General features: G+C 43.8%; 1 protein-coding gene across 3 annotated transcripts in view; it reads left to right on the top strand.

Annotated features, from left to right (window-relative positions):
* Nucleotides 1-21,692, top strand: part of LOC121478418 (signal-regulatory protein beta-1-like) — a 43,281-nt gene extending 21,589 nt beyond the window's left edge. Inside the window, exons 5-7 of one of the 3 annotated variants that reach the window (XM_041733498.1) lie at nt 3,111-3,218; nt 3,744-3,823; nt 21,243-21,692. In XM_041733498.1, coding sequence (XP_041589432.1) covers nt 3,111-3,218; nt 3,744-3,817 — 182 coding nt within the window. In that variant the 3' untranslated portion in view covers nt 3,818-3,823; nt 21,243-21,692. Of the gene's footprint in view, nt 1-3,110; nt 3,219-3,743; nt 6,069-21,242 lie in introns of those variants that run through there. The other 2 variants (XM_041733499.1, XM_041733497.1) reach the window with 2 other exon arrangements.
* Nucleotides 21,693-21,897: the final 205 nt, after the last annotated feature.

Below are 21,897 nucleotides of genomic sequence, written 5' to 3'. Positions count from 1 at the left end.
GGGGTTGGTTGGCTGGTTCGGAGAGTGGGAGACAGGCTCTGAGTCCTCTGATCTTTCTACTACTTTGTGAGGAACCCAAGTTTGCCTCCTCCATTGTTCTTTCTTCTCTTCATCCCTCAATTTGGAAACAGCACTTCTTTCTCCTTTTTTGCCTTTGCCCCCCACAAATTATGCATTTTAATCAAGCCTCTCCCTTTTATTCACTTTTGTTGGCCTAAAATGTCCCTACCTCCCTGTATTAGGTTCCTATTACTGCTATAATAATTAGCAAGTGAATAGTGGCTTAAACACAAATTTATTTCGTCCATTTCTAGAGATGGGATGGCAGGGCTGTGTTCTTTCAGGGGACTCTGGGGGAGAGCGGGCGTCCTTGCTGTTCCAGCTTCTAGAGGCAGCCACACTCTTCGCAGAGGGCCCCACACACTCTGACCTCTGCTGTGGTCGTCATGCATCTTGCTCCCACTCTCTTGCCTCCTTCTTTCACTTATAAGGGTCTCTGTGATTAAGTTGGCTCGGCTCAGGTACTCCAAGATAAACCCACGCAAAACCCTAACTAATTACCACACAGTCTTTCTTGCCATTTAAGGTACCAATTGTTCCCACTCTAGGGGTTCTGGGCTAGCCCTCTTATGTCAAGCATACTTGGAAACCCCCTCTGTGTCCTGATCTGCAGGACACATTTCCAATATTTTTCTACTTTTAGCTGTATTTTATATGGGAGTGGCATTTCTAAATACCTCTCAGGCTCCTTGGCTAGCTACCCTTGTCTGTTGCACTTGCCCTTTCCTGAGCAAGTGAGCATGAGAGGGCAACATGTAAAGAGTAGTGCATTTGGATTTGGTGGCTTTTCCCTTTTTTCTCCCAGAGATTTTGCAGTTTGGGCATTGTTCTCCAAGGACTACTGAGAGCCAATTTTCCATAGTATTTAGTGTCCTTTTGTTGTGTTTTCTTTGGGTTCAGAGTCTGTGTTTGGAGATGAGTAGCCAAGCTGCTACTTTGTCCTCAGCAGACACAAGTGTCCTGAGGGCTTTGAATGCCTTGGCCCCGAAGTCCTTATCCCACATCTCCGTATCAATCTCCCATATTTCCCCCAACACGTTCCCCGTTCTGGCACAGCAGGTGCCCTGTAGCTGTAGACTTCAATCCTCTTTGTAGCACTCTTTGATGCTCTTAGGATTACGTTGAACCCAATTATGTCCTCAGCTTTTCTTCCCTTTGCCTGTAGGAGGTAAGAGTCTACAATGTTGCCCAGAAGTTCTGACTTTCCCAAGAACCTTTCATGTGTGATCAGTCGGACTTGGCTTTCTTTTGTTTTAATTTTTTCATCAGCTTTCTCTTTGCATTGTCCTTTTCCAAAGAGTTGATGCCCAGTAACATCCACCCAGTCCCATAGTTCTCATAATTACCAACTCATTTCCAGAATTCCAGGGCACTCCCCTCCTATGCTTACACCCTCCGGGGTCACCACAGTGAGGTTCCAGCAGTGACAATAGCAGAGCAAGCTGGTACCTACCTTACTCTACCTCTTACCAGGACTGGGGCCCTCTTGGCCAGCCAGTTGATAGAGATCCTGGTCCAAATGTGCACTTTAGAGCTGGCTTTCCAGACCCCTCCCAGACAAGATCCACATGTCTTGTGTCCTGGGAAGCAAACTCCAAGATGCTATGAGAAGGGGTAAAGCTCACTCTGAAATGCTGCCCAATCCATATGTGTGAGAGAGGGAAGGAGGCAGGACTGGCAAAGGGAGATGTTGAACACAATATAGCACAGCAAGACGGGGAGCTCAGAGAGAGCTGGCAATCTGGATGCTCTTTGTGAGTTGTTTTAACTGGAGTGAAGAGGCTAGTGTCCACTTAGCCTCCACTTCTTCAGTCCTCTACTTCAGGCTGCCTGCTAGAAGCAGGTGCAAAAGTGGGCAATGCAGCTCTTTCTACTGAGAGAACACTAGGTCGGGACCCAGTTGTGACCTACCATCCTCCAGCACCCCAAGGGCAAATATGGTGTGCTCTCAGCAGCTTCCTTTTTTCTATTTTTTAAAAATTTTATTTATTTACTCATGAGACACACACACACACACACACACACACACACACAGAGGCAGAGACACAGGCAGAGGGAGAAGCGAACAAGCCAAAACCAGTCATTGTGAAAAGGCAAATATAAAGTTGTGCTTCCTGACCCAAGCTCTATGTCCACAGAAACATAGCAGCTGGTGTAGGTACAGGGGTCCGGGTGGGCTGGATGGTGTTTAAATGCCCTCCTATGCATTAGACTCCATTTCCTTCCCTCCCCAGGAGGTTTCAAGAGATCAGGCCACCTTGAGGCCTCCCTCAGCACATGAGAACCTGAGGTCATCAAGCCCCACACATGGAGCAAAGCAGGGCAGCCTTCACCTTGTTCATATGACACTTGCCCTCACTCTACTCAAGCCTGGGCTGACATTTGTTCTTATTACCCTGGTATTGAACTTGTCCTGGCCCAGGGACAAGGTCTCAGAGTTATCCCATGAGACACCAATGAGGGAATGCCTGGGATTTCTCACTTTTCGGTGACCCTCCTTCAACTATGAGCTTATTCCCTCTTCAGAAAGAGGATATATACCTGACTAGGTTATATAAGGACTAGGACTAGTCCTTATATAAGGACTAGGTTAGTAAACCACACTTACAGGTTACTGAGCCCCATTCTCTCCACTCCTTCCCTCAAGAAGGACACCTGTGTAGCCTGAGAAAGGTGAGCAAGATAAGGAACTTCTTACTCTGAATTCTGCCTCAACTTGAGTGCAAGGGCCGATTCACGACTATCAGAGTGTTGATGGGGCCCAGTTGACCCAGATGGAATAATTGGAGGCCCCACAGAATGGACTCCAAGGTGCCCCTTCTTCTGCTTTTTCAAGATCTTATTTATTTACTCATGAGACACACACAGAGAGGCAGAGACATAGGCAGAGGGAGAAGCAGGCTCCCTGCACGGAAGCTGTTGCAAGACTCGATCCCAGGACCTTGGGATCATGCCCTGAGCCAAAGGCAGATGCTCAACCACTGAGCCACCCAGGTGCCCCCTGCCCAGGGTGCTCCTTAATATGGTGCCTTATGTCCCTTCATTTCCAGACCCAGAGCTGTCTGCTCCACTGCTGACAGCCCTCCTCCTGAGCCCAAAGCTGCTGCTGCTCATCACTGTCTCTGCCATCTATGCCCACAGGAAGCAAGGACCTAACTGTAAGTTTGGGTCAGGTAAGGCAGGCAAGGTCAGTCCCAGTAGGATCCAGGTGGAAGAGGGGCAGCCCACAGAGCACAGAGGGTCAGCACCCATCTGGAGTAAAGAGCAGGTGACACACTTCCCTTGATGCCCTCAGAAATCTCAGGGACCCTCCAGGAGGTTCCCAATACCAGGGAGTGTGGGGGAGGGGCTGTAGTTGGCGGTTGAGGTTCAAGGCCATCAAGAGTGTGCACAGAGTCCTAGAGGTTCTGGGAAGGGAGTGGGCAGAGGGCCTGAGTGAGGGGCAGCTTGTGCAAGGAATCCTTTGGAGACCATCCCTAGATTATCAAGCATGGGCTTCTAAGGATACAAGGAGTCTGCGTCTAGGAGATGCTTATAGGTGCCAGATAGTTGCTCTGAGGAGGGCTCCTGGCTGACCCTCTGTGGGACAGACTGGATGGGATGGGGAAGGGGGGGTCAGAACCTGGGGGAGAGCCTGAGGTGGCAGTGTCCTATATCAGGGGCTGCCTGACCTCCCACAACAGGTGCCCCAGGAGGAAAAGAGCACCAAGGACATAGCAGACACGTGGGGAACATTTCTGGAATGATGAGCAGATAATTAAATGTGGACATGGATCCCACACCTCCTTCCTCCTCCACTGCCACATGCCACCATCAGTGTCTGCTGCCTCCTTCCTTCCCTGAGAGGCCCAGCCTAGGAGAAGGAACAACTAGACGCTTCCACAATTCTGCTCCATATGCATTGCTTCCCCCAGAGGCCAGCCTACCCACAGATCTTGCGGCTCCTTCTCACAGTCCTTCTGCCCTCAGCACTGGGTCTTCATCCCTGGGCCTGACCAGGATCCAGGGAACTTGCTCCGGGGACTTATGTAAGGACATATGTCTGGAATATGAGGAAGAGTTCACATCTACACATATCAGGCTTCTCAACCATCTCCTGGGGACTGTGGCCATGAACTACACAGTCATGTCCATACTCTCAGGAGTTATTCCTGCCAAGCCCCAGATTTCCCAGCCTTGGTGAGGTTCCCCATTGCGTCGTGAATAGAAATGAATTCCATCCTGGTCTGATGAAGAGAAATGATTCTCCTTATTCTGCCTCCATGTCCTACTCCTCAATCCCAGAGAGAAAATTCCCTCCTCCCAGTGATGGAAAGGTTAGCTCTTCTGTCACCTTCAACCTTCCCAACCCCACTGCTCATGTACACCAGCTGGCAGTCCAGGAGGCCGGAGCCATCCTTGATATCCTTTCATTATATACCACATTCAATTCTGCCTTTGGGATTCTAAGTCCCATAGCAGGATGGTAAATGATAAACAATCTACTCCCAGAAAGGAAAAGAAACCTGATTTGTAGTGCTCATGGACATCTGTGCTGTCAACACTCCGACGTGGCCAACGACAAGCTGCCAGCATTTTCACAATTAGCTCACAAAACTCTCAGGAGTGAGTGTAAGCCTCCTCCCACACACCAGTGAGCTCTACCCAGAGTCTGCACACTGTTCACTCCCAGGGCTGCTTGCTCCCTGATCCTGGCCACCAGCATCTGTTCCTGGACCATTGCTTCCTCTCTAGCAGGCCCCCTAGTTTCAGCCACAGTGATTCCATAAAAGTGGAAGTCAAAGTATATGTCTCCTCTGTTTCCTCCCCCTAAGGATCTGCATGACCGTCTCTCCCTCTTTCAAGTTCTGCTGACATGTCACTTTATTTCAAGCCCCTTACATAAACCACCCTTATAAAATATCAATTCCTTCCTCTTGCTCTGTGTTCTGATAGATCATTGCTGAATTGAATTGTTTCCCCAGAACTTATGGTCAGCGGACATGATAAATGGAGGCCAGTGCTCATTTTGTAGGAGATTGCGGGACAGAAGCAATCACTGTTTGGCTGAAACATGCAACGTTAACTCAGTAATTAACGGGCAAAATAATGATTCTTCTGTGACCTTCACAAAAGTTTTTCAAAACATAGAAAAACTCTTTAGCTATCTATTGTGAAAGTTATAGGGAAATTAAAAAACAATAAAACTATTGTTTACTTGATATATGGTCATTTGAAACATTAGCAACACTGAAAAGGCTTGTGTTTTATTTTTTGTAAAGACCTATCAAGAGTAGTTTGCACAGTGCTTGCATTCTTCTGACCTCACACTTGACAATATAGAGTCAGCATCTGACTTATCTCACTCTGTTCTCAATTGGGATCAGCTTCCAACATTCCAACTCTTGCACTTTCTTTTTATTTTTTTAAATTGTTTTTCAACTCTTGCACTTTCAATGTTGTGAAATCTTTACAGTATTAATTTAATTATTTGCTGGTGTCACTTCCTTGGGACACTTTCACACATTGCCCCCTGCTTCAACCACCACTCTCCTGTTTCACGGGGTAAGTTTGCCTTCATTCTGTTCCTTAGGCTGCATATCCACACACTGGGGACCAGCATCCCAGTCACCATTCCCATGGTAGCTAGGCCTTCATGAGCTCCACTCACATTCAACGTGAACTTCACCTGCAGCCTCATCTCTTCTTCTTTCTCCATTGCACTCTCAGCTTTGTGCCAATTCCCTTTTATCATTTTTTCCACCTTTATGCGATGTCGCTGTGGTTCATTGCTGAGAGAACAGAGGACAACACAACAGCCTGTGCTGCTGTGTGTGGTAAAATAAGTAACAGGGTCACAGAGATGAACCACTACAGTCTTTGAAAGATGTGATGCTTACTTATCGTGATGAGCATTTGCTAGTTACATAGGGATTTGTGGCCTGAGGAAGAACCAGCAGTAGAGTTTGTACTTCATGCCATTGCTCATGGTAAATTCCTTGTGGTCAATAAAAGTTGAAATGTGTGTTTGGGGACTAAGTGTTTTGTTTTGTTTTTTTTTTTTTTTAAGATTTTTATTTATTTATTCATGAAAGACACAAGGGAGAGAGACAGGCAGAGATACAAGCAGAGGGAGAAGCAGGCTCCATGCAGGTACCCCGATGTGGAACTTCATCCAGGGACTCCAGGATCACGCCCTGGGCCAAAAGCGGGCACTAAACCACTGAGCCACCCAGGGATTCCCGGGACTAATGTTCTTTAACTGACTTATGCAACTGACATTCGTGCACTTCAGCACCATGCAGTATGAGAAGTTCCTGTGTGTTTTTGTCTCTTCCTCAAATAGGATGTCAACTCTGACAGAGAAGGGACCATACCTGTGTCCTTGGTTCCCAGAACAATGACGGCCATATGTTAGGCCATCACATTTTTTAAATTTTTTTTAATTTTTATTTATTTATGATAGTCACAGAGAGAGAGAGAGAGAGAGAGAGAGAGAGAGAGGCAGAGACATAGGCAGAGGGAGAAGCAGGCTCCATGCAGCGGGAGCCCGATGTGGGATTCGATCCCGGGTCTCCAGGATCGCGCCCTGGGCCAAAGGCAGGCGCCAAACCGCTGCGCCACCCAGGGATTCCAGGCCATCACATTTTTTAAAAACATATTGGTGAACACTTCATGGAAGACATCAGTGTCTACTAGATGTCAGATTATAAAATAATATTTCACTTCATTCAATCAACTGGTACATGTACCTAAAACCTTTTCATTAAATACTACTCCCTCTTCTTTGTGTTGAAAAATTCTACCAGAACATCATATCCCCCAGAAATAAGCAAGTGGATTTCCAAAAAAAACACAATAGCCCACTGATTGGAGTACGTCAAATGAGTACAGGAACCTCCTGGAAGAGCTCCCGATGGCCAAAGTGCAACAGTTTGAGCAACAAATAAGTAAAGTAGTACATCCGGTTCTGCTATGGTCTGAATGTTTGAGTCCTCACAAAATTCAAGTGTTAGAATATTCAAGCCCACATGCTGTGACAGAAGGTGGGGCCTCTGGATAGTAAGTAGGTCATGAGGATCCACCCTCATGAGTGGTATTAGCCCTTTTAAAAGGGACCCCATGGGGTGCCTGGGTGGCTCAGAGGTTGAGCATCTGCCTTTGGCTCAGGTCCTGATCCCAGGTCCTGGGATAGAATCCCACATTGGAATCCTAATAAGGAGCATCTTCTCCTTCTGCCTGTGTCTCTGCCCCTTTCTGTCTGTGTCTGTCATGAGTAAATAAATAAAATCTTTTATAAATACATAGATGAATTATAAATACATAGATGAATAAATAAATACATAAATTAATAAATAAGACCCAGCCCCTTCAGCCATGTGAGGACAAAATGAAAACCTAGAGGCCCTCTCCCAAGTAGGCTGACTCCCTGATCTCAGGTTCCAGCCTCCACAAGAGTGAGCAGGAATTTTCTTTTGTTATAAGCCACCTAGTCTGGGATATTTTGTTATAGCTTCCTCCAAGACCGATTACAGTCCCACATATAAAATAAATATCTTTAAGCCCAAATTGGTATAAATTAATAATTGAGTAAATAGATAAGTTGAAGAGAAGAAATAATGTCCTGTGCAGAAAAGTCCCAGATGATTTACGTAGATACTTTACCCTAAGGACAGGAAGCCTAACTGCCCACTCCTGAACGGTGGGCTGGTTGTGGTGACTCTTCTAAAAAGGATAGCATGGAAAAGTGGAAAAAGGAGTAACTACACAGAGGACACTTGACAATTAGATTTCAGCCGCATGATCATGAGTTCACCAACAGCCACGAGCCATGGCCACAGTGTACACCCTGGATATAAGGTCATGAAAGCAGCACTTTTCCTCTGTGACCTTCCTCCCCAAACCCGTCACCCCAGTCTGCTTATGAGGAAAGCATCTGACAAATTGCAGAGAGACATTCCATGAGATACCTGAGCAGGACTGCTCAAACTGTCAGGCCACCACCAACAAGGAAAGGCAGATAAGCTGTCAGAGCTGAGAGCAATCGAAAGAAAAAAGACAAGAAAATGTCATGTGGTAACCTGCATGGAATTCTGAAAGACAAAAGGACATTGGGGTAAAAACTAAATAAATGTTTGCTGGGCTGAGTATCTGTGTCTCCCCAAAGTTCAAATGTTGAATTCTAAAATCCAGTGTGATGGGATTTGAAAGTGAGATCATTGATGGGTGTTGAGGTCATGAGGATGGAGTCCTCACGAAGGGGATCATTGCCCTTATGAAAAGAGGCCAGGCAACCAGCTTGCCCCATCCACCAGGTGAGAATACAAGTAATCGGCAGTCTACGACCACAAAGAAGGTTCTGATCACAGCCCAACCATCCTGGCACCCTGATCTCAGACTTCCAGCCTCCAGGTCTGTGAGAAATAAGTTCCTGCTGTTTCAAGGCATCCGGTTTATGGTGCAATGTTATAGCAGCCCAAGCTAAGAAAAAATCTGAATAAACTATGCCCTTTGGTTAATAGTAATGTACCAATTTTTGGTTCACTAATTATCACAGGTGCCCCATATTTCCATTAGATGCTAATAAGAGGGGAACTGTGTGCAGTTATATATTGGAACTCTGTGTGATTGTCATAATTTTTGTGTAAATGTAAATTGTTCCAAATTAGGAACTATTAAAAAATGTCACCATCCTGTCCTCAGCTGGATCTCTGCCTCTTGCACCTCATTGGGGGACAACACAAGACAATGTGTGTTGGGGAGACTTCTGTGTTTTTATACCCAGGGTTTTTTGGTTTGTTTGTTTGTTTGTTTAAAGATTTCCATTTATTTATTCATGAGAGACAAAGAGAGAGGCAGAGACACAGGCAGAGGGAGAAGCAGACTCTCTGAAGAAGCAGGTCGTGAGGCTCCATCCCAAACCCTGGGATCAGACCCTGAGCCAAAGGCAGAATGCTCAACTGCTGAGCCACCCAGGCGTCCCCATAGCCAGGTTTCATTTCACTTCACAGTCTGAGGTCCTTCTCCTCCTTTCTCTGTCCACTGCCAGAGCTCACTCCAGAGCCAAGCACTCAGAGATCCCAAAAGAAGCTGCTCCTCGGTCCTATGACATTCACCTAAATATTTCCAATTAGTAAAGCCCATGTTAGACCAAGCGGGGTCAGCACACTCTGAGCCTCTGAGTGAGGTGGGGGGGCTGTAAGACCTCATGGGAGGGGAGGTGAAGTTAAACCATATCCTGAGCCCAAGGAACTGAAGTGGAAGGGGCTCAGCAGAGGGTGGTGAGTGCTATGATGAACCAGACCTCAGGAGATGGCCCTGAGCTGTCAGCCCTCTTTGGGATGGCCTCAGCTGAGGAAAGCCACAATGCCAAGGTCATGCCTGGGAATCTGCCACATCCAGTGGCTCATCAACATGGGGATGTAAAGGTCCAGCCCTCTCACCCAAGTTCAGGAAAACTTTAAAGGAACATCCTAGTACCCGAGGACCCTGGGAGATCAGCTGCAATTTTCTTTGGGACTTCACTGCCACCCACTTCTTCTGAACCATCTCACTCCCTTCTCCTCACTACCATGTTGGATTCTAGTGTTTTCCCTGAAAATGACCTGCTTGCTAATATTCATGTCAGCACGTTTCCCAGGAAACCTGATGGGGAGTAGAGAGGATGTGGTGGGTACCAGAAAGGGTAGGATCGGGATCCCTGGCTGGCGCAGCGGTTTAGCCTTTGGCCCAGGGCGCGATCCTGGAGATCCGGGATCGAATCCCACGTCGGGCTCCCGGTGCATGGAGCCTGCTTCTCCCTCTGCCTGTGTCTCTGCCTCTCTCTCTCACTGTGTTCCTATCATAAATAAATAAAAATTAAAAAAAAAAAGAAAGGGTAGGATCATTTTATCCCCTGGGGCCAAGCCAATCACGGAAGGATGGGCTTTTTAACGTACCACATACCACATACCTTATATCATATACCATATGCCACATACCAAACACATATGCCATTTACAATATGCCTCTACCATACATCACCCACTATATGGCATAAACAATACACCAGATACCACATACCACATACCACACACCACACACCACATACCATATACCAAACAATCTAACTATGCAAGAACAATGAGAATCCACAAAAATGTTTATGCAAGAATGGGATGTCCTCAGATCTGTGTGTTGGAAAAGCACCCTGGATGAAGTAGAAGGAAGAGCGACAGTGGGCAAAGGAGTTAGGGATAGCCTATCAGGAAGTAATAGTTTTCACCCAGGAAGAAGATGATGTGGAAATGGGGACATAGATTCTAGAGGTGTTTAGGAGGTAAAATGAATAGGGGCTGGTAGGAGAGAGACGAGGGTGTAGAACATGGGTCCCTTCTTGGTTCGACCAAATGGTTACAAGTTGTGCCAAACACTGAACAGGGGCTAGGGGGAGAAGAGAAAGTCGAAGTGCAGACTATGAACACAGTTTTGAGTATTAGAGCTATACAAATGAACATTTCAAGGTCAAAGTTGACACAGCTCAGCCACCAAGAAGTACATTCAAGGTTTGAACCTAAAGTGCTTCTGTTTGCAAAGCCAGTGCTCTTGACTGTGAAGGCACTAAAAATCCCAGGCTCTAAAGAGATAAGAGTGTAATGGAAGGTGTGAGGTCTGCTAGAGAAGTATTAAAAGGCAGGTTTCCTGAAAGCTGGGGTAAGATACTGCCCAGCTCTCAGCAGGGCTAATCCAGCATGGACTTCCTCATTCCAGAACAATGTGATAGGATGGTGTCATATGTGGAGGAGGGGACTCTAGTCATCTCCCATAGGCAGTTTGGGACTATTCAGCATTCTCCTCTTGTTCTAACACCTCTCCTGGTCCTAACATTCTGTCGATCCCTAGAGGATCTGGGGCTAACAAAGAAGCAAAGCGAAATAGCCTTAGCGGTCAGTGCTGACAATGCACTCGTGGATATTAAAGGTTCAGTAGCTGAGTGTGGGCTGAGAGGCCCTGGACACAACCTTTGTGCTTGGATTGAGCCCATTCCGGAGGTGAGAGAAGGAGGCCAACATGCTGGTTCTCTTCTCCTTCTGAGAGCTTTTCTTCTGTCCTCCACTCCCTTCTTCCAGAGCTACCCCCAGACCGGCACAGATAGAATAGGCAGCCGTTACCTTCCAGGCGTGTTTCTAGGTGGGTTGCTTTTGCTCCTGCACAGTGGTCTCATGCTCCCTGTAGCACCCTCAATTCTATAAACCACAAACTATCGCCATCTCCAAAAGTCTAACCTCTTTCCCGCATCATGTCTACCTCTACAGCAGCAGGGGTTGGGTTGGGGAGATCTCAGATGGGATGAGGCTCAGCAATGAGCATAAGTTCATGGGTGTCATGCCCTTAACTCTGGAAACCCCAAACATTTCAAGCAGCATCTTCTCAGCTTGTGGCCACCTTGCCCATCCTTTGATAATCTCAAAGAAAAAGTGTTAAAGTCCCGGGGTCTTTCCTCTCATCACAGTCCCCTTCTTCTGACATCATGGAGGCAGGGAGTGTCTCCTCTTTTCAGAGCACAGAGTCCTGGGCCTCCCACGACAACACTCAGACAGGAAGGCCCTAAGACCATGATGAAGCCTGTCCCTGGCTCTGCATCTGCCCACCTCTGCCATCCCTGCTGCTGACTCTGCTGCTCGAATTCTCCAGTGAGTGGGGCTTCAGATGTGTGTGGTGGGGACTCCCTTATGCCTGTTTACTCTGTTCTCACCAGTTTACTTAGAATTTCTTGGAGGAGAATTGCCAAGTGTCTGAGCCCTCATAAGCCCTGACTCCCTTATGCCTGTTTACTCTGTTCTCACCAGTTTACTTAGAATTTCTTGGAGGAGAATTTCCAAGTGTCTGAGCCAGAATTGATAGAACTAGATTGGAATAGCTCTTGGCTCCTAAAATCTCCCAGTGGCTGTGTGGAACAGTCCACACCATTATATTCAAGGAAAGACACTCCTCTATGATCACTCCTCTATGAGCACAGCACATTTTAGAGTTCTCATCCCCTGCCCCCCCGCCCGCAGGGTTACATAGGAACAAAAAAATCTGTCTTTTAATTTTTTACCACCATACAGATGCTACCTCTCAATAGACAACAAATGTGGGAAAATATGAAATTATAAAGCAAGAAAAGAATCCATAATGTTCCATCTAAACATAATCACTGTGAAAATTTGCAGGTTTGCCTGCTTATGGAACACTGGCCAGAAGTGGTCACTAGGGGTCTCTCTGGGTCAGTGATGGAAGTTGAACACTGCAGGTTCTCCAACAGAGCTTAAGGTTCTGACTCTACTTGCTGAAAAAGCTAATCCAGCTTGTGGAATCTCTTCCCCAAGGCCATTGGTTCATGTTGCAGAGGCTTTGAGTCCCAATTGCCAGAGCAGATGGCTTGAGAGGTGCATATCTGATGGAAGAGGACGCCAAAAACCATTTTCTGAGTACAAGGAAGGAGGAAGAAAGCTTGGATATTTTTTGAACGAGTAAAATATATGAGACATCTAGACCCCTTGCAAAATGTTAGTAAACATTTGCAGAAGAATTAGTACCAATTTTATACAATCTTCCAGAAAATAGAAGAAGATGAGACATTCCTTATTCGTTTGTTGGGGCTATTATTACCTTGATAGCAAAACCAGATTGAATGTACATAAAAAAAGATAACAACAGACGTATATCTCTCATGATTCTACACGCAAGGATTTTCAACACAATGCTAGCAAATAGAATTTCAGAATGTAAAGTTCTATACCATGGTATTTAATCCTAGGAAGGATTTATTCAGGCATGGAAGACTGTTTCGCTGCTTATAAATCAATTATTGTAATCTATCACATCAACAGGTTAAAAAAGAAAACTACATGATAATATCAGTTGATGCAGAAAAAGCCTTTGACAAATCCAAAATGTATTCATGATGCAAACTGTCAGCCAACTAGAAATAGCAGAGAATTTCCTCCACGTGATGAGAAACATCTGCAGAACGTCCTACACCTTTCATTGCACTTAATGGTAAATGTCTGAATGGCTTTTTTTCCCCTAAGGTAAGGAATGAGGGAGGTTTTTCATTCTCACAACTCATATTCAACACAGTACTAGAAGTTATAGGAGAACAAGGGACAAGAAGGAAGGAAGAGAAGGGAAGAAACAGAGGTGAAAGGAATCTAAAGTGAGAAGGTAGAAATTTTTTAAAAGGAAGAAATAAAACTTCCTTATTTGCAGATGAAAATCTCAGAGGATCTACTTTTTAAGAAAACTCTTTAAGTTGATAAGTGAGTTCAGCAAGGATCCAAGATCAACACACAAAAATCAATTGTGCTTCTATATACTAAAAACACATATGATAATTTTCATTAGCATGCAAAAAAGGAGAAATACTCAGGTATAAATCTCATATAATTTGTACAAGACCTAAATAAGAATGCTAGAAAACTGATGAAACAATCAAAGAAGAACTAAAGAAATAGAGTTACATCCCATGTTCATGGATAGAAAGACTCAATATTGTCAGGGTATCCATACTTTCCAAGTTGACCTAGGGATTAAAAGCAATCTCAGTCAAAATACCTGAAAAGTACTTTATGCATAGTTACAAACTGATTCTAAAGTTTATGTAGAGAAATTAAAGATCCAGAATAGCCAACTCAATGTTGGAGAAGAATAAACTAGAAGATTGACATCATTCCACTATAAGACTTACTAGGGAACTACGGGAATCAAAAAAATGGCATTGGTGAGGGACTAGACACACAAAGCAAAGCAAGAGAATAGAAAGTCCAGAAATAGACCCACATAAATACAGCCAACTGATCTTTCGGGAAGTACCAAGATAGTCTTTAACAAATGTTGATGGAGCTGCTGGACATGTGGACATATGTGAAAACAAATTGACTCCAGACGCAGACCTCCTAACAGCCTTCATAAAAGTACCTCAAATGTAGACACAAAACTATAAAAATATCTAGAGGATATCTTGGAATAAAATCTAGATGACCTTTGATATGGATTGTTTTAATGGATTGACTTCATAGTTGAAAGTAGATTTAGGTTCACACCAGAATGTGCAGATTTCCCGTAGGACTCCCCACCTCCACACATCACAGCTGCTGCCATTATCAATATCCTCCACCAGTGGTACATTTCTTACAAATGATGAACCTACACTGATATGTCCTTAACATCCAATGTCCACAGTTCACATTATGATTCACTCTTGGTATTGTAGAGTCTGTGGGTTTGGACAAGTTTGTAGTGTAATTCACTACAAATTATCCTATTAGGGCACAGAGTAGTTTCACTTCCCCCAAAATCCTCTGTGCTCTGACTATTTATCTCTCTCTACCCTAATCCCTGGCAATCACTGACATATTACTGTCTCCAAAGTTTTGCCATTTCCAGAATGTCATATAGTTGGGATGATGCAGGCTTTCCCTTTGATTAACAATAAGCATTTAAGGTTCTTCCTCATCTTTTCAAGGCCTCATAGGTCATTTCTTCATAGCACTGGGTAATATTCCACTGTCTGGTGTACAATCACAATTTCTTTATGCACTCACCTATTGAAGGTCATTTTGGTTGCTTTCAAACTTGGCGAGCATAACTAAAGCTGTCTTAAACTGTGAGGGGGAACCTGTTACAGGACTCTCTCCCAGCCTCTGGTAGCCCCAGAAAAGGCCATCTTCCTGTGTCTTTTCATCATCTTCCTTCCGTCTGTGCATGAGAGCTAAGCTGAGCTACGCCTGAACTCCTGGTCCACAAGAACTATGAAATAATATGTGTTTCCTTAAACCACTAAGTTTGTAGTAACGTGTTGTTGAGCAAGTCCCCTTGTTTATATAATGTCTACTATGCTCCAAGCCATCCCCCTGTTATGATGCAGAAGGTATGTACCATCTTCCTCTTTGTACATTGGTCTCCTTCCCCTCCTGCCATATGGCAACCCAATCTGTAATTTTCATATATTGGTGCCGGGATATGTTACTAAAAGAGTACGTAGTGAGTCCCCACCTTGACCTAACCAGGCCGTCAGACATTGGGCCAAGACAAAGAACATGGGAAATGAAGCAAAACTTCTTTCCAGGAATTTCAGTAAACAGTTCCAGGTGAATTAGCCTGAGAGTTTCATCAATACTATTCATTCTTTCATCCATGCATTCCTGCATCCAACCATGCATCAAGCATGGACTCAATCCACTTTCATTCTGCTATGCATTTACTTAATGGGTACCTGAATCTTCCTCTGAGGTGGACCTCCCACAGATGACCCATCTTCAAGCAACTCCCAGGCTCCCACAGTGGACATCCTCAAGGAAGAGTCTGCTCTCTCTAATCTGTATCATTTCCCTGTACAGTGACAGTGTCCCAGTCATCACCCTCCTTGGATTGGTGGCTATCTGCCACGTGCAGAGACTCTATCCAGAGAGTGTGCATCTCAGCTGGATAGAGAACTGTCCTACATTCAAGGGAGCTGAGCAACTCACATCCAAGGAGAAGAGTGATGGGCACTACACCTTGGGAAGCTTGCATTTGGTGAATGTGTCAGGCCAGGAGTCTGAGCGGGTGCTCACCTGTAAGGTGCAACATGAAGTACAATCTCCCATCAAGGCCAACCTCATACTGTCCACAGCACCCCATGGGACATACAAGCCCACTGGAAGCCCAGTTAAGCTCACCTCTACTGCTCCGAGCTCCTGGTTCACCTGGTCTCCTGAGTGGAGTGAGGTATTTAATCTCACAGAGCCCCCCATTTGATGTCTCCTGTTGCCCATTGGGATGCCTGTTCTTTTCTTTGTAGCTTTGTTTCTGGGCTTCAAGGTGCTGCTGGTGATGAGCTTCATAGTCACCTACATCTGCAGGCGACAGAACCTGTAACAGGTGATTTGATTTGGAGGTAGGCCTTAGTGCCAAGAGAGAGAAGTCATGTCACCATCATGGGCTGTCCAAAGGAGTCCAAAGTGAGCCCACTATTTCACACAGTACACCAGGGGGATCTAGCTTCAAGTGAAGGTTGGGAAGCTCTTGTTTTCTCTAAATGTTGTTGGAAATCTCAGAGGCTTCCATCTCTCGTGCATCCTACAGTGCCCTTGGGTTTGAAGATTTTTATTTTTATTTTTTTTTTTTATTTTTATTTTTTTTTTTTTTTCACCCTCCCCACATTTTATTTTTTTTTTTTTAATTAACTTTTATTGGTGTTTAATTTACCAACATACAGAAAAACACTTAACATAATACCTTCTTGTTCAACCCACATCATTGCAAATGGCAAGATTTCAGTTCTTTGATGGCTGAGTAATATTCCACTGTATATATACCCCATATCTTCCTTATCCATTCATCCGTCCATGGACATCTGGGCTCTTTCCATAGTTTGACTATTGTGGACTTTGTGCTATGAACTTTGGGGGACAGGTGCCCCTTCAAATCACTATGTCTGTATCCTTTGGATAAATACCTAATAGTGTAATTGCTGGGTTGTAGGATAGCTCTATTTTCAACTTCTTGAAGAACCTCCATACTGTTTCCCAGAGTGGCTGCACCAGCTTGCATTCTCACTAACAGTATAAGAGGGTTCCCCTTTCTCTGCATCCCTGCCAACACCTTTCATTTCTTGACTTGTTAATTTTAGCCTTTCTGACTGCCATGAGGTGGTACGTCATTGTGGTTTTGATTTGCACTTCCTTGATGTGGAGTACTGCTGAGCATTTTTTCATATGTCTGTTGGCCATTTGTTTGTCTTCTTTGGAGAAATGTCTGTTCATGTCTTCTGCCCATTTCTTGACTGGATTATTTGTTTTCTGGCTGTTGAGTTTGATAAGTTCTTTATAGATTTTGGATACTACACCTTTATCTGATAAGGCATTTAAAAATATCTTCTCCCATTCTGTAAGCTGTCTTTGATTTTTATTAAGTGTTTCGTTTGCTGTGCATAAGCTTTTTATCTTGAGGAAGTCCCAGTAGTTCATTTTTGCTTTTGTTTCCCTTGCCTTTGGAGGTGTGTCTAGCAAGAAACTGCTGCAACCAAGGTCAAAGAGATTGCTGCCTGTATTCTCCTCTAGGATTTGGATGGATTCCTGCCCACATTAGGTCTTTCATCCATTTTGAGTTTTTTCTTCTGTATGTGTAAGAAAATGGTCTAGTTTAATTCTTCAGTATGTGGCTGTCCAATTTTCTAACACAATTTGCTGAAAAGAATTTTTTCCATTGGATATTCTTTTCTGTCAATAGTTAAAAGATTAAAATATCAAAGATTAGTTGACCATAGAGTTGAGGGTCCACTTGTGGGATCTCTCTTCAGTTCTATTCATGTATGTATCTATTTTTCTGCCAGTACCATACTGTCTTACTGATCACAACTTTGTAATACAGCTTGAAGTTCAAAATTGTGATACCACCAGCTTTGGTTTTCTTTTTTCAACATTCCTTTGGCTTTTCAGGGTCTTTTCTGATTCCATACAAATTTTAGCACTATTTGTTCCAGCTCTGTGAAAAATTCTGATGATATTTTGATAAGGATTGCATTGAATATGTAGATTGCTTTGGGTAGCAGATATTTTAACAATATTGGTTCTTCCCATCCATGAGCACAGGAAATTTTTTCAATTTTTTATGTCTTCCTCAATTTCTTTTATAAGTGTTCTATAGTTTTCAGAGTACAGATCCTTTACCTCTTTGGTTAGGTTTATTCCTAGGTATCTTATAGCTTTTGTTGCAACTGTAAGTGGGATCAACTCCTGAATTTTTCTTTCTTCTGTCTCATTGTTATGTACAGAAATGCAACTGACTTGTGTGCCTTGATTTTATTTCCTGCTGCTTGCTGAATTCCTACATGAGTTCCAGCAGCTTTTGGGTGAAGTCTTTTGGGTTCTCCACATAGAGTATCATGGCATCTGCCAAGAGTGAAATTAGATTCTTTACCGATTTGGATGCCTCATATTTCTTTTTGTTGTCTGAATGCTGAGGCAGGACTTCCAATACTATGTGGGACATCAGTGGTGGAAGTGGACATCCCTGTGGTGTTCCTGTCCTTCTGGGAAGAGTTCTCACTTTTTCCCCCATTGAGGGTGATACAGGAGTGGGCTTTTCACGTATGGCTTTCACAAAATTGAGGTATGTCCCCTCAATCCCTACACTGCAGACAGTTTTAATCAGGAAAGGATACGGTATTTTGTCAAATGCTTTTTCTGCATCTATTGAGAGGATCATATGGTTCTTGTCCTTTCTTTTTCCAAAAAACTTCATTTATTTATTTGAGGAAGAGAGAAGAAGCAGAGGGAGTGGCAGAGAGAGAGGGAGAAGCAGGCTCCCCGCTGAGCAGGGAGCCTGACATAGTCTGAATCTCAGGACCCCAAGGTTATGACCTAAGCTTAAGACAGACACTTAACCAACTGAGCCACCCAGGTGCTCCAGTTCTTGTCCTTTCTTTTGTTAATATGGTGAGTCACATTGATTGACTTGCAGATGTTGAACCACCCTAGCAGCTCTGGAATAAATCCCACTTGGTCAGGATGAATAATCCTTTTAATGTACTGTTGGATCCTATTAGTATCTTGGTGAGAAGTTTGGCATCCCTGTTCATCAGGGATTACTGGTCTGTAATGCTCCTTTTTGGTTGGGGTCTTTGTCTGGTTTTGGAATCAAGGTAATGCTGGCCTCATAGAACGAGTTTGGAGGTTTTCCTTCCATTTCTATTTTTTTAAACGGTTTCAGGAGAATAGCTATTAAATCTTCTCTAAATATTTTGTAGAATTCTGCTGGGAGGCCATCGGGTCTTGAACTCTTGATTGTTGGGAGATTTTTAATTACTGCTATAATTTCTTTCCTGGTTATGAGTCTGTTCAATTTTTCTATTTCTTCCTGTTTCAGTTTTGGTAGTTTACATGTTTCTAGGAATGCGTCCATTTCTTCCAGATTGCCTGATTTGCTGGCATAAAATTGCTCATAATATATTCTTATAATTGTTTGTATCTCTTTAGTGTGGGCTGTGATCTCTCCCCTTTCATATGATTTTCGATATCTGGTTGCTTTCTCGTTTCTTTTTGGTAAGTTTGGCCAGGAGTTTATCAATCCTATGAATTCTTTCATAAAATCATGTCCTAGTTTCATTGATCTGTTCTACTGTTCTTTTGGTTTCTATTTCATTGAGTTCTGCTCTAATCTTTATTAATTCTCTTCTCCTGCTGGGCTTAGGTTTTCTTTGCTGTTCTTTTTCTGGCTCCTTTAGATGTACGATTGTGTTGTGTATTTGAGAATCTTTTTCATGATTTTGTTTATTTATTTTTGAGAGACACAGAGAGTGAGAGCGAGAGCGAGAGCGAGAGCGAGAGAGAGAGAGAGAGAGAGAGAGGCAGAGACACAGGCAGAAGGAGAAGCAGGCTCCATGCAGGGAGCACGACGTGGGACTCGATCCCAGGTGTCCAGGATCAGGCTCCGGGCTGAAGGCAGCACTAAACTGCTGGGCCACCTGGGCTGCCCCTGTATTTGAGACTTCAATGTTTCTTCAGAAAGGTCTGTAATACTATATACACCCACTTAAGACCATCTTTGCTGCATCCCAATGATTCTGAACTCTTGTGTTTTCATTTTCATTTGTTTTCTTGAATAAAAAAAATTCTTCTGTAATTTCCTTGTTGACCCATTCATTCTTTAGTAGGAGGCCCTTTAACCTCCATGTATTTGTGTTCCTTCCAAATTTTCTCTTGTGATTTAATTCAAATTTTAAAGCATTGTGGTCTGAAAATATGCATAGGATGATCCCAATCTTTTGGTACCAGTTGAGACGTGATTGTGACTCATTATGTGATGATTTCTGGAGAATGTTCCATGTGTACTTGAGAAAAATGTGTATTCTGTTGATTTAGGAGGAAATGCTCTGAATACATCTGTAAAGTCCACCTGGTCTGTCATTCAAAGCCCTTGTTTTCTTGTTGACCTTCTGCTTAGATGATTTGTCTACTGCAGTGAGTGTGGTGTTAAAGTTCCCTAGTATTATTATATTATCATCGATGTGTTTCCTTAATTTTGTTATTAACTGGTTTATATAATTAGCTGCTCCCACATAGAGGCATAATATTTACAATCTTCTTGTTGGGCAGACCCTTTAATTGTCATATAGTGTCCTGCATCATCTCTTATTACACTCTTTGTTTTAAAATCTAGCTTCTCTGGTATAAGGATTGCCACCCTATCTTTCTATTGATGTGCATTAGCATGATAAATGGTCCTCCACCCTGTCAATTTCAATCTGGAGGTGTCCTTGGGTCTAAAATGAGTCTCTTGCAGACACAATATCAATGGGTCTTGCTTTTCATCCAATATGACACCCTGTGCCTTTTGATTGGGGTTTTTAGCCCATTTACATTCACAGTAATCATTGAAAGATAGGAATTGAATTCCATTGTATTACCTGTAAAGTCCCTGTTTTTATAGATTCTCTATGTTCCTTTTGGGCTCTCTCTTTGCTCCAAGGCTCCTATTTAATAGTTCTTGCAGTACTGGTTTAGTGTTCACAAGTTCCTTTAGTTTCTGTTTGTCCTAGAATTTCTTTATCACTCCTTCTATTTTGATTGACAGCCTTGCTGGGTAAAGTATTCCTGGCTGCATATTTTTCTCATTGAGTATCTTGAATATATCATGCCTGTCTTTCTGTCCTGCCAGGTCTCTATGGACAGCTCTGCAGCTAGCCTTATGTTTCTACCCTTGTAGGTTCCAGACTTCTTGTTCTGAGCTGCTTTCAGGGTTTTCTCTTGGTCTCTGAGATTTGCAAGTTTCACTATTATATGTTGAGGTGTTGACATATTTTTATTGATTTAGAAAAGGAGTTCCCTGTGCCTCCTAGACTTGTATGCCTGTTTCCTTCTCCAGATTAGGTAAGTTCTCAACTATGATTTGTTCAATTAAATCTGCATCTCTCTCTCCATATCTGTCTCTGTTGTGTCTCTCTCCTCCACCTCTGCAGCCCTAGTATTCTAGTATTATTTTGCTTTATGCTATCACTGATCACCCTTTGTGATTCCATAGTTTTTCACTTTTTCACACTGCCTTTTTCTCTCTTTCACAGTTGCCTTTTGCCTTCTATATTACTAATTTTCTTTTGCTTCATTTATCCTAACACTTAGAGCCTCCATTTTTGACCACATCTCAGTAATAGCTTTTTTATTTCAGCCTAATTATATTTTAGTTCTTTTATCTCTAATGTGGACATGGATCCCACACCTCCTTCCTCCTCCACTGCCACATGCCACCATCAGTGTCTGCTGCCTCCTTCCTTCCCTGAGAGGCCCAGCCTAAGAGAAGGAACAACTAGACGCTTCCACAATTCTGCTCCATATGCATTGCTTCCCCCAGAGGCCAGCCTACCCTCAGATCTTGCGGCTCCTTCTCACAGTCCTTCTGCCCTCAGCACTGGGTCTTCATCCCTGGGCCTGACCAGGATCCAGGGAACTTGCTCCGGGGACTTATGTAAGGACATATGTCTGGAATATGAGGAAGAGTTCACATCTACACATATCAGGCATCTCAACCATCTCCTGGGGACTGTGGCCATGAACTACACAGTCATGTCCATACTCTCAGGAGTTATTCCTGCCAAGCCCCAGATTTCCCAGCCTTGGTGAGGTTCCCCATTGCGTCTTGAATAGAAATGAATTCCATCTTGGTCTGATGAAGAGAAATGATTCTCCTTATTCTGCCTCCATGCCCTACTCCTCAATCCCAGAGAGAAAATTCCCTCCTCCCAGTGATGGAAAGGTTAGCTCTTCTGTCACCTTCAACCTTCCCAACCCCACTGCTCATGTACACCAGCTGGCAGTCCAGGAGGCCGGAGCCATCCTTGATATCCTTTCATTATAT

The sequence above is a fragment of the Vulpes lagopus genome, chromosome 18, assembly GCF_018345385.1.
Source record: "Vulpes lagopus strain Blue_001 chromosome 18, ASM1834538v1, whole genome shotgun sequence".
Lineage (NCBI taxonomy): Eukaryota > Metazoa > Chordata > Mammalia > Carnivora > Canidae > Vulpes > Vulpes lagopus.
This window is presented reverse-complemented; position numbering and strand designations above follow the sequence as displayed.